Source organism: Xylona heveae (assembly GCF_001619985.1).
Source record: "Xylona heveae TC161 unplaced genomic scaffold L228scaffold_10, whole genome shotgun sequence".
Lineage (NCBI taxonomy): Eukaryota > Fungi > Ascomycota > Xylonomycetes > Xylonales > Xylonaceae > Xylona > Xylona heveae.
This window is the reverse complement of record NW_017264202.1, coordinates 1-10815: the sequence shown is the minus strand read 5'-3', so window position 1 is coordinate 10815 and position 10815 is coordinate 1. Positions and strand designations below refer to the sequence as shown.

Below are 10815 nucleotides of genomic sequence, written 5' to 3'. Positions count from 1 at the left end.
AGGGACGCAGACGTCTACGAAATCCCTATTCGTACCGTCAGCAGTGAAAAAGAACCAGCTCATGCAGCGCATAGTCCTGAGGACTCAGACCCCTTGGAAGATGAGATTCGCCAAGCAATCGATAAATTCCGGCAGAAAATGTACTCATCCAATAAGCAATTCATCAACGACCGTATCAAGGAAATTGAAGAGCTCAACTTGCCTGACGAAAGGGCAAAGTTAAATGTCATGGCTCGTTACTGGTGCAGAAGCAGTGAATGGCCGAAAGAGCTTCCCCAACCTCAACTCCCCCAATATATGAAAGATCAGACGCTCCACGAGCTAGCAGTTACCCGGTTGGAAGAGGTAAAAGACCTTTTCCATCCATATATGGATGGAATCGATCCCCCTTTGCTTGATGACCAACAGCGACAGCTTCTTCTGGAAAAGCTTGAGAATGTCAGCAATGAGTACGCCAAGACCGAGGGTGAATTTCGCATTAGAGCAACTAAAGATCTCGATATCTTTCTCAAATACGCCAATGGGGTTCATGACCCCGATTTTCGCTGTGAAGCAATATGTAAATGGGACCCGGGAATGAGGTACTCTCTCAAAAACTGCTTCATAGAAATTGAGGATTTGGCTTGGGGTCAGTTTGATTAGAACCCCCGTGAGACGAAAGTTGCCATCGAGATGGGTATCAACTGCACAGGGGATGAGTTTTTTTTTTTTTTTTTAGCTACTATGCATACTGTCAACCAACAAGCGGCAGGTCAGAGGGAGACTCAAATGATGGCTGGGCCTGGCGAATTATATTTTACACCGATAGATACAACATGATGGATGAGATGCCCTACGTTTTTGATACCATTCCAGATTTCTTGGAATGGTATGGCAGTTGGCCAGACCGTCTGGACATGAAGGAGATGTATCGGAACATATATGAAAACCGGTGTAGTAACTTTCGTACTACTTTGGTCCCTGAAGATTGTATTAACTATGATGAATAGGATAAATTTAACTATCTTCTGATTTCTAAGTTTAATAGGACTCGTAGTAGCAGAATGACTTAACAAAGGTACTTGAATTAAAAGTTTGAATATCTTAGGTGAGTGGTGTTGGCAAGTTTGTATTCTCTACCAACATCAGCGTTGTTTATCAGAACATGATCAAGAGTTGACTGTCGGCTTGCAGACAACAGGACACGAGCAGTCGAGGCATGCATATCTTGCACCTTTTGAATTTTCTCCTGACTTGTCCAATACAATGAATCTCCGCCGTAAGCTTGAGATAGGGGGTAACGTGATTCCCACATTATTACTATAACGTGGCAGGTGGAAAGTGAAAGGCGGGAGGGCGGGAAGACGGTAAGCGGCAGGTGGTGGGGTTCGCCAGCAGGGTGGGGAGAGTTTGTCTGCGGGTTCTGCCGTACTACGTAGGTCTTGGAACGAGAGTATTACCAAACCACCGAGGAACGTCATTGCAATTGAAGCGGAATTTGAAGGGCAGACTTAAAGATGGCAGCCCTTTGTTTTTTCTTTAGTCTCAATAATTTATTACAACAGAATCAAGCCACCTGAAAATAGAAATTCAGCTCCCACTTGAAAATGAGCAACCTTGCAGACCCAGCGTTTCGTGAAGTAAAAGAGCCCCAAGGCGGACCGCAGGTTTCTTCGTCTGATCTTTTCCGTCTGAACAACAGAACAATCGTGGGTAAGTTCTGCCTCTGATGTCGCATTAGATTCAGGTGTGTATGCTGAAATGGCACCTACCGCAGTCACTGGCGCGGCCGGCTTCTTAGGACGTGAGGTGGCTGGTTCCATCCTTGAAGCAGGCGGAGACGTGGTCTGCCTTGACGTGGTCCCGACTCCGCCTCCCGAATCATGGGGTAAGTGACACCCTGAACATTGGTTAGTCTGCGGTGGGAGGAGGCTAAAACATTGGCTCCAAGAACATCTTGAAGGCGTGGCTAAGACGCATGGTGGAGTCATCCGCTACCTCCGCGTCGACATCACCAATCATGATAACATCTCCGAGACCTTTGCCTCGTTCGTTCCCAATTTGAGGCACCCCATTCGAGGGCTCGTGGCATGTGCCGGTGTTTCCGACAATGACCCTGCACACGAATTCTCCGCAGAGAGATTTCAGCGCCTGTTGGAGATCAATGTCGTTGGAACATTCTCAGTTGCTCAAGCTGTGGCATTGGAGATGAAGAAAGCAGATGTTAGCGGCAGCATGGTTCTCGTGGCGAGCATGAGTGGCACTGTTGCAAATAAGGTATGACCTGCACAAAGGACAGTTGCACGGCAATTATGTGCTAACAAAGGTAATGGTTATTAGGGAGTGGACACTGCGGCATACAATACTTCCAAGTCGGGTGTGCTGCAACTCGCAAGGTCTTTGGCAGCTGAATGGGGATCCCGGAAGGGTATGCCTCTGATTCGAGTGAACACCTTGTCGCCTGGCTATATTCGAACTGCTGCAACTGCGGAGGCACTGAAGAAGCCAGGTATGGAGAGCCAGTGGACTGGGGATAATATGCTCTACCGATTGAGTACAGTGGATGAATTTCGAGGGCCCGTACTGTTTTTGCTTGGGGATGCCAGTAGCTTCATGACTGGTGCAGACCTACGGGTTGATGGAGGGCACTGTGCTTGGTAGATGGAGTGTCTGCCAATCCAGTCCGGGTCGGTCTTGATCCATTTCTTCCCAACCTGGCTTGAGGACAGACTGGGCTGGGCTCTGACCTCTTCTATTATATATATATATATAGAGGTGAAATTATATAGTTAGAAAATAAAATAAAATACAAGAAATAAAATCTTGAGCATAAGTAATAGACTGTATAGGGCGTCCGCTAGTCCGGTCCAGGTTGGTCTTGACCTCCCTGTTCCTCATAACCCTAACCCGGCTTGGGGGTGGTCAGGGTCGGTTTCTAGGCTCTACCACCGTCCTTACTTTTCACCCCAGACCGGATGGAGTTACGCTAAGAGCTATAACTATATCTATATTGATAATGTATTGTAAACAAATCTACAAATAGCCTCTGCTACAACAACTCCATCATGTTCAATTCCTGCTTGCAACAGCTTACTTTTTGCAAAGCCTTCTTCAAAAATACCCTGGCTGTACCGCATCTCAATCATACTCCTGATGACAAACTCATTATGCTCTGGATGTCCTTGTACAGTTAGGATCCGCTGTGGCATGTACAACCCTTGTACCTGACATTTGGGTGTTGATCCTACATTCACACACCCCACCGGTACCTCGTATGCGATATCTCGGTGCATCTGGTGCAGAGCCTGCGGAGGCAACCTGTTAGCCAACAACCAATGTCTTCGTCTCATGGAGCTAGAAATGGCCTTGTTCATGGCATACCAAAATCTCCTTGCCGAACAGCAACCGTCCTGTTTCATTCAGCGCAATTGGTTCCACGGCGATCTCCCACCCTTCGCTACCTCGCCCGACGGGAGCACCCAGTGCCCGGGCGATAATCTGATGGCCAAAGCAAACACCCAGGATTGGCTTGGTGGTCTCCTTGAAGACCTTTGCCACGTACTTTGTCAATTCGATGATCCATTCAGTGTCGGAAAATGCATCCCATTCTGTGCTTGTCAGTCCTAAGCCTCTGGGCGGAGTGGCGTCATTGTTGGGTCGGGTTTCGACATACTGCTTCCAGTCAAGAGAAGAGCGTCGTACGTCTCCGGGCTAGGAAAGACAAAATTGTCCACTGCGCTCGTCTTTGTCATTTTCAGACCGACTTGGTTCTCCCAGTTCAGGCTCTTGAGCCCTGCGTTCAGGAGCCGCTCGAACATATCCCCGTAGCTGCCCAGGCGCTCCCGCACAGGATCTATTGGAGAGTCGCATTCAATGACAGCGATGCGCATCGTGGTGATCCTGGTGGAAGACATGGGTGCTAGGGAAATTGACACGGCCAGAATAGAGGGCTGTGGTGGAATACTATTGAAAAGACGCAACTTGTGCTGGCGCACATGGAATACAGGGGAACTGGAGAGAAGATAGGAAGAGGGGCGAATACTTTGGCTTATATATCTTATTAATTTAGGGCTACTACGCAGTGGAGCAGTAATTCGCGCATGTTACCAGAGAATCCACTACTTATATTCTCTTCTGCTGGGTTCAAGCGTTGGCCCACACGTACTTGCGGTATGAGGTGCTACGGAGACTGGTGTTTTCAATTTCATGCTCAATACAATAGTTTCTTACTTTGACAAAACAAAAACATTCATATTTTAATCAACATTTTTCTGAGACAGCCCGCTCACACTCAGTTTCCACCATAGCGCCAACTCCTTTGCAGGCGTACGGTCACGATGCCGAAACGTTGTTCCTTTCACCTCCTGTGGGACGAAAGCGAGCCTCTTTCCCATGGAAAACTGCTCGGCATGCTCAATTACCCGATCTACTGCCATATGACTACACCGTGTATACAGCGTTTCTTCGTTGTCGTCAGGAAACACTGGCGGAACCACCCTATCTAAAATGTCACCCCCATCCAGTGTCGACGTTAGCTGGTGCAAAGTCGACGACACCTTGTCCACCTCCCCGTTATACAAAGCGAAGAATATGCAGTGATTGCCCTTGTAGTCCGGTAGATGCCCTGTATGCAGGTTAATCATGAGTCCAGCACGGGCGATTAGCTTCTTTCCGATAAATTTTGTGCCTGACACGATGGTGAGGTCGGGTTTCCATTCAGCCACCGCATCCCACACCTGGTTACAGTTGACACTGTCGACAGTGAGGTCTGGTGTTGGGGAGGTATGGTCGTCTGGGACCAGGTCGTTAAAGTAAGCCTCACGGAAAGTATCGTGGCCGGAGAGGTAACGTCGTAGGCCATGGTATCTCGTATAAAACGCATCGACTATACGGCGCTTTTCAACTAGCCGGCGCACCTGTCCCTCAGTTGTTTCCTGAACACAGCGGTAGCCGGGGAAGGTCTGGTCCAGACGGTATCGTAGGTAGCGGTGCTGGGGACCATCCGAGCAGAGCAAAAGCAGCCGCAGGGGTTTGCGAGCCCCTACTTTGTCCATGGATAGCGGCTTAATAGAGTGGTAGTTGTAAGCCGTGCCAGTGGGGAGCCTGCCTCGATCAGGGTGGAACAGCACATGAATAGGATCGTGCTCCCCCTCCAATGAGCGCCAGACCGCACGCGCTACAGCTGGTGCCTGGGCAAAGCCGCCAGTGTTGTTCCCGCCAGTAATGATCAGATACCCTCCATTTGCTGTAGGAATCTCCTCATAGACTCCGAGGCCCGTGGGTGTAAAAGGTCGGACGCAGAACTTGCGGTTTCCACCCGGGTACAGCGTGCCACGATCTTTTGCTACCGCATATCCTTGCGGGAAATAGATACGTGCCACCTCTTCCAACTCATTGAAGAGGGCCATGAGTTCCGGAGAATCAGGCGCGGGGCGACTCTCCCCAACATAACCGTAACCACCACCAAACATAAGGATGTCTTCACCGGTATCGACATCCTTCGCCACAGTCACATTGATATCTTCGACAAGGTGACCTCGGCGATGGATCTTGATAGAATGCTTCTGCTGCCGGTTCAAGTTGGGGATTTGTAGCCATATTCCAAGGACCCCGTGGACCAGGTTTTCGCAGCGCGTTCCATTCAGCAGTATATTTCCGGTCACGCCGGGGCTCACCACGAAGTGATCCGCTTCTAGCGGTCCAAGTTGCGATTCTAACATGGTCACTTTGCCCAGGGCGTCACGCTTTATGCCCTGCACTTCACAGTTCCAGAGAAACTCCCCACCGAGACCAATAATTCGGTCCATCAACTTGGCCACGAAAGGGTGAATATTCACTGTGAATCCTTCCACCATGATTCCTCCCGCGAGATGGTCCGACCCAGCTGCGGACTTGAAGCCGGGATTGGCATCCAGAAACTCCTGTGGAGAAGGGGCCTGAATGACCGCCCCAAGCTGGCGATGTAGCGTTAGCGCTGTGTCCAGAGCAACAGGCTCCACGTACATGCGGAGGATGTCTTTGCGGAATTCGACCTCTTGGAATAAATGTGGACAGCTTTGGATGTATTCATTCCAGAGCTTGCCAGCTTCCATGTTGACGTCGTGAATATTATCCCTGAAAGCCCTCGCCAACCAAGCGGGAATCTGCTCAAACGCATGCACCCAAGCATGCTCAGCGGCAGTAAAATCCTCGGGCAACTTCACGCTCCATCCGCCATTCCGGACGGATTTTCGGAAAATTGACTGCATATCTTCGTAAATTTTACTCCCTTTCTCATTGTAGTTGTCGGCTTCGGTCCGAGTGTACATACGGGCATTGCCACCACCATTGGTGACGCCCAGGCGCGTCCAGTCCTGACAGCCTCGAGGATCGGGGCCCGCATCCACGACGCGCACTTGGTAACCACGGGCAGCTAAAAATTCTGCGGTAAAAAGATTCATGATACCCGCTCCAACAAGCAGAACAATCGGCTTGCCATTCTTGTCTTTCATGGGATTTTGCTGCCGGACTGCTTTATTGGCGCGTGCACGCGCGTAGAGCATTTCTGCTTCCTGAAGGATGGATTCCTCCCATTGTATCGTAGTAGACTTATGCTCTGGGAACCCTGCGATTTGAAACACACGGCCCTCTGAAAAGTCCTGCAGACGAGAAAGGGCAGTGGGGTCTTCCACCAAGATTGATTTGGGGATATGATTGGCTTGGTCCAGCCATTGGTTTATCAGTTCAAAGGTAGCCTCTTGACCATTACATATCCACACGTCTACCGGCTCCGGACCGGTCAATGGGATGGAAAGGTCGTCAGCGGTGGGATCGCAGAAGTGAATGTATGTAGATGAATGGGTCACAGCACGAAAAGAGGAAGAACGTGTACTAATGAGGAACTTCATGGCTAAATTAACATGAGAAGTGAGTGATTTGGTTCAGACTGAATTTGACTCTGGGGTCTATGGAAAACGCACCCTTTTATAACCCATCTTGCCCTGTATTTCAGCATCTACACTGAGCTCCCCTCTTCTTGAGTATAAAAATGGAAGCATTTTTTTTTTCATCACCTCGCTTTGCATGATTGTTTTAGGGTACGTAATTCTGTAGAGTAGATCTCCGGCATCAACGCTACCTTGCGGCACAGGTGGAGTTGTTGTCTTCGGCGGAGTTGAGGCTTCTGCATGGGAACCTTTGTGGAATTGGAAACATTATAGCTCGTATAATGACCAAGAAGACGCTAATCAACGACTTCTGCTGCCCGGCACTTTTGTCATGCTGGAAAGACCGAAACTAGATAATGAGGGATAACTTTAGTTGCAGTAAGGTAGAATATGCAGGCTTTTCTGAATATGGCGTGCTTGTTGGTAAAGTTCTGAGCTCGGTACTGCCACCATGACACAGGTCAGCTACTTCTCGAAAATTAATCGATGATCCCCGTTACTATGGTTATCCCAGTCTCTCCGAGGCGCCATTTCCTTCAGCTTCCAATCTGTTCAACTATATCATTCGTGTCGTATACAAGCAAAGTCAGCACTAGAGACACTTGTGAATTTGTCCACCCATCAATTTGTGGAGGTGGATCTGGACGCCGCAAAACAGGAGCCAAGGCGTTGCGAATGAATTAGTCCAGGCGGCAAGAGGGTTCGGCCCGCCCACCCACCCGGCCCGTTCTGAAGATCGAGCTTGGATTATTTGGGTTGAAACGTCGCACGGCATGCCCGACACTTGTTTTGCCATGGAAGTAAACTCCCGTTCAAAGAAACTGGATCTTGATATGTTGGTTCTGGACCCCCTGCTCCAGCTACTTAGAGCACCATAATAACGCCATTTTTCTGTCACTTGTCGTGTTATCCGTATATCCCAATTCGACTACGGCGTTACTGCTTCTTGCCCAGCTCGGAAACTTATGGCCGATGCCATGCCGCCAGATCCACCATGCAGACCCACCGCATCTCAATGGCCACTCGTTCTTCTGATACAGAGCACGCTTGGAAGCAATGGCCTTTGGAGCTATGATGAATACTCCAAGGTGCTTCCGAACCGACCAGGATCAACAAGACGCTATGACTTTAGTGCTCGTTTAGGTACCTTACAGGCTACCGTGCGCACACATCCTACGACCTGTTCGGTCGGAGAGTATATGTACGGAGTACTCGTGTACTGCGGCTCTGCCAATCCCCTAGGTAAATTTCCGACGATCCGTCGTGTGCCGTCCCCTAGCCCGTGCGAGTCTCTACTACGAACTCTTCTATACGGTCTAATCCTACTCTAACCCTTGAAGCAAAAGCCGGGGGATGATGGTGGTATCATTATTGGTTGACACATACCTGGTAGCTGTTACAGGGTCGGTTAGCCCTAGCACGAATTGTACGTCTAACAAAAATATCATTGGCCGCTCCGAGGATTTCAAATAGAATGACTCAAAGAAAAGAAATCCAGGAAAAACGATAAGGAGATGATATGTTTAAAAGTACTCCGTACTGACCAAGGAATCACATAATAACAGGAATCAGGAAACACCACAGACTACGTACTGCAACCACGGAAGGCCCACATTTTTTTCTTGCGCCAAAACCGAAAGAAAAACCCCGAAACCAACAGTGGGTCAGTCCGGGTATTGTCCAATTAGTGCCGGAAAAGGGTTCTTGACATATTCTCTCTCACTTGCATGCCAAAGTAGGTATTTCTATGACTAATTGATTCATGAAGCTCTCTTGCTTCTGTGAACTACCGTTGCTAAGCTTTCTCTGTTACTAACGCAGAGAGCGAGCGTTGCCAGCAGGAGTAGTATGGCTCATGGCATGCCTAGCAATGCTCAACCAGAATCGGGCATCGACGACTGGAGGGGCCCTGATGATCCCGACTGTCCATACAACTGGCCGATGTGGAAGCGCATCTACATGACCAGTATTCCCGCATTCCTCTGCATTACTGTGTAGGCATGCATGGTCCATCGACTGAGAAATGCAGATTCTGACTCCGGCAGGTCCTTTGCCTCGTCCATCTACACATCTGGAGCCAAAGACATTGGTCAACGGTTTGGCGTCTCCCACACGGCAGCTCTGCTGGGGCTTTCCCTCTTCCTTTGGGGTCTTGGTCTTGGGGCCATCGTCGCGGCACCGGTCAGCGAGCATTATGGACGCAGAATTGTATATCTCACGACGGTGCCCATATTCGGGCTGTTTATCCTGGGCTCCGGCTTAGCAAAGAACTTTGCCACGTTGATTGCCTGCCGCTGCTTGGGTGGTTTTTTTGGCAGCGCGGTCGTCTCAGTTGGTGGCGGCACAAATGCAGACCTCTGGCCTCCTGCTCTGACAGGTCTTGTTTATCCATTCTATTTCGTCTCGCCTTTCCTTGGCCCAGCCCTCGGTGCGACTGACTCTCTACGGCTGGCATGACTTTATCACTAACCGCTGCACTCTAGGACCGGTTATTGGTGGCTTTGTCAGCGAGAAAAAGGACTTTCGCTGGCTCGAATGGGTGATTCTTTTCATGGTCGCCTTCAGCTACCTTTACTCCATCCCACAGTTTGAAACCTACAAGAAAACGATCCTCCAAAAACGCAACCGTGCCGAGAAAAGAGCCAACCCCAGCACAACCCCGCAGCCAAAGCTCAAGTCTACGATCCCTTCCGGCGCCGTCATACAACGTATCGTTCTCAAGCCGTTCAAAATGCTCTTCTTTGAGTCAATCGTTCTCTTTATGACCATCTACATGGCGTTCAACTTTGCCGTGTTTTACAGCTTCTTTGCTGCCTTTCCGTATGTCTTTGGCCGCCAGTACCACTTCAACCCCGGTCAGGAAGGCCTCACCTTCATCCCGATAGCGCTGGGCTGTGTAATTGGCTTCCTTGCCGTAGTCTACATTGACCGAAGAACATACCCCGCCCTCGAAGCAAAGTATGGTGCTGTGCCCCCCGAGTACCGTCTCTACGGTGCAATGGTTGGCTGTGCCCTCAACCCTGCCAGTCTCTTCTGGTTTGGGTGGACGGCAGATGCAGGTGTGTCCTGGGTGAGTCCTGTTATTGCGGCTGTGCCATTCGCGGTCGGCAACATCATGGTGTATAGTAGCGGGGCGCTTTATATCATGAACTCGTATGGGTCATTGCATGGGGCAAGTGCCCTCAGCGCAAATAGTCTGCTTCGGTACGCAGCTGGCGGTGCGTTTCCATTGTTTACAGTACAGATGTTCTCGGTTCTGGGGATTGGGTGGGCAAGTAGTTTGCTGGGGTTTGTGTCGGTGGCACTGGTGCCAGTGCCGTGGGTGTTGTATAAGTACGGCCATAGGATTAGACAGCATAGTCGGTATATCACCATTCCGAGAGCGGAGGCTCCATTAGAGGATGGCGTGAGGGTATAAAATAGTTGTAGAACGGGTAGTGCTCGGGCCGGGCCCTCTATCATGTTCCTGATCAACCTTCTAGATTGAGTTAAGGTTATATTTTATACCATAATAGTTTTCTATGTAGAATTAGATTACTGTCTGATATTATATACAATCTATATCTAGAAATTTTATCTTTAATATTTTTAAACTAAACAAAACAATTCTAAATATTAGTAGAAAGACAAACATCTACAAAAATTAAAATGAGTTTTAGAGAAAAACAATAACTTAAAAATTATAGTCTTGAAAATCTATAATAAAAAAGAAACAAGCTAAATCAATCCAACCCAGATCTCTTTTTGGCATCTTGTACAACTCTCAACCACCCAGGAACCCACCCCACCACCACGCGGGGCCCGACCACCGCCACTTAGGGTTAGGGTTAGGGTTAGGGTTAGGGTTAGGGTTAGGGTTAGGGTTAGGGTTAGGGTTAGGGTTAGGGTTAGGGTTAGGGTTAGGGTTAGG

The 10815-nt window shown here is 49.2% G+C and overlaps 5 protein-coding genes across 5 annotated transcripts; 3 read left to right on the top strand and 2 right to left on the bottom strand.

The window, feature by feature from the left end:
- Positions 1 to 73: 73 nt before the first annotated feature.
- On the top strand, positions 74 to 716 carry L228DRAFT_249811 (hypothetical protein). Its single transcript, XM_018333171.1, has one exon. The coding sequence runs from the start codon at positions 229 to 231 to the stop codon at positions 640 to 642; it is 414 nt and encodes a 137-aa protein (XP_018185693.1). The 5' UTR covers positions 74 to 228; the 3' UTR covers positions 643 to 716.
- Positions 717 to 1455: 739 nt separating this feature from the next.
- Positions 1456 to 2758, top strand: L228DRAFT_249810 (oxidoreductase). The gene is made up of 4 exons (XM_018333170.1): positions 1456 to 1692; positions 1757 to 1867; positions 1931 to 2256; positions 2320 to 2758. The coding sequence occupies exons 1-4, from the start codon at positions 1587 to 1589 to the stop codon at positions 2638 to 2640; spliced, it is 864 nt and encodes a 287-aa protein (XP_018185692.1). The 5' UTR covers positions 1456 to 1586; the 3' UTR covers positions 2641 to 2758.
- A 73-nt stretch (positions 2759 to 2831) lies between these two features.
- On the bottom strand, positions 2832 to 3869 carry L228DRAFT_223109 (class I glutamine amidotransferase-like protein; the record flags this gene model as incomplete). The annotated part of the gene is made up of 3 exons (XM_018330316.1): positions 2832 to 3284; positions 3361 to 3587; positions 3653 to 3869. The coding sequence occupies 3 exons, from the start codon at positions 3867 to 3869 to the stop codon at positions 2985 to 2987; spliced, it is 744 nt and encodes a 247-aa protein (XP_018185691.1). The 3' UTR covers positions 2832 to 2984.
- A 291-nt stretch (positions 3870 to 4160) lies between these two features.
- L228DRAFT_249806 (hypothetical protein) lies at positions 4161 to 6895 on the bottom strand. Its single transcript, XM_018333169.1, has one exon. It carries the CDS (start codon positions 6864 to 6866, stop codon positions 4236 to 4238), a length of 2631 nt encoding a protein of 876 aa, XP_018185690.1. The 5' UTR covers positions 6867 to 6895; the 3' UTR covers positions 4161 to 4235.
- Positions 6896 to 8387: 1492 nt separating this feature from the next.
- L228DRAFT_249803 (MFS general substrate transporter) lies at positions 8388 to 10401 on the top strand. The gene is made up of 4 exons (XM_018333168.1): positions 8388 to 8640; positions 8727 to 8899; positions 8951 to 9333; positions 9389 to 10401. Exons 2-4 carry the CDS (start codon positions 8754 to 8756, stop codon positions 10321 to 10323), a joined length of 1464 nt encoding a protein of 487 aa, XP_018185689.1. The 5' UTR covers positions 8388 to 8640; positions 8727 to 8753; the 3' UTR covers positions 10324 to 10401.
- The last annotated feature ends 414 nt before the right edge of the window (positions 10402 to 10815 follow it).

Excerpts from the sequence above, each read along its gene's own strand:
- L228DRAFT_249810 (XM_018333170.1), top strand. The coding sequence starts at position 1,587 with ATGAGCAACCTTGCAGACCCAGCGTTTCGTGAAGTAAAAGAGCCCCAA. Across the intron at positions 1,693-1,756 it reads GAACAACAGAACAATCGTGG|TCACTGGCGCGGCCGGCTTC; the intron begins GTAAGTTCTGCC and ends CACCTACCGCAG. Across the intron at positions 1,868-1,930 it reads TCCGCCTCCCGAATCATGGG|AACATCTTGAAGGCGTGGCT; the intron begins GTAAGTGACACC and ends ATTGGCTCCAAG.
- L228DRAFT_249803 (XM_018333168.1), top strand. The coding sequence starts at position 8,754 with ATGGCTCATGGCATGCCTAGCAATGCTCAACCAGAATCGGGCATCGAC. Across the intron at positions 8,900-8,950 it reads GCATTCCTCTGCATTACTGT|GTCCTTTGCCTCGTCCATCT; the intron begins GTAGGCATGCAT and ends TGACTCCGGCAG. Across the intron at positions 9,334-9,388 it reads TTTCCTTGGCCCAGCCCTCG|GACCGGTTATTGGTGGCTTT; the intron begins GTGCGACTGACT and ends GCTGCACTCTAG.
- L228DRAFT_249811 (XM_018333171.1), top strand. The coding sequence starts at position 229 with ATGGCTCGTTACTGGTGCAGAAGCAGTGAATGGCCGAAAGAGCTTCCC.
- L228DRAFT_249806 (XM_018333169.1), bottom strand. The coding sequence starts at position 6,866 with ATGAAGTTCCTCATTAGTACACGTTCTTCCTCTTTTCGTGCTGTGACC.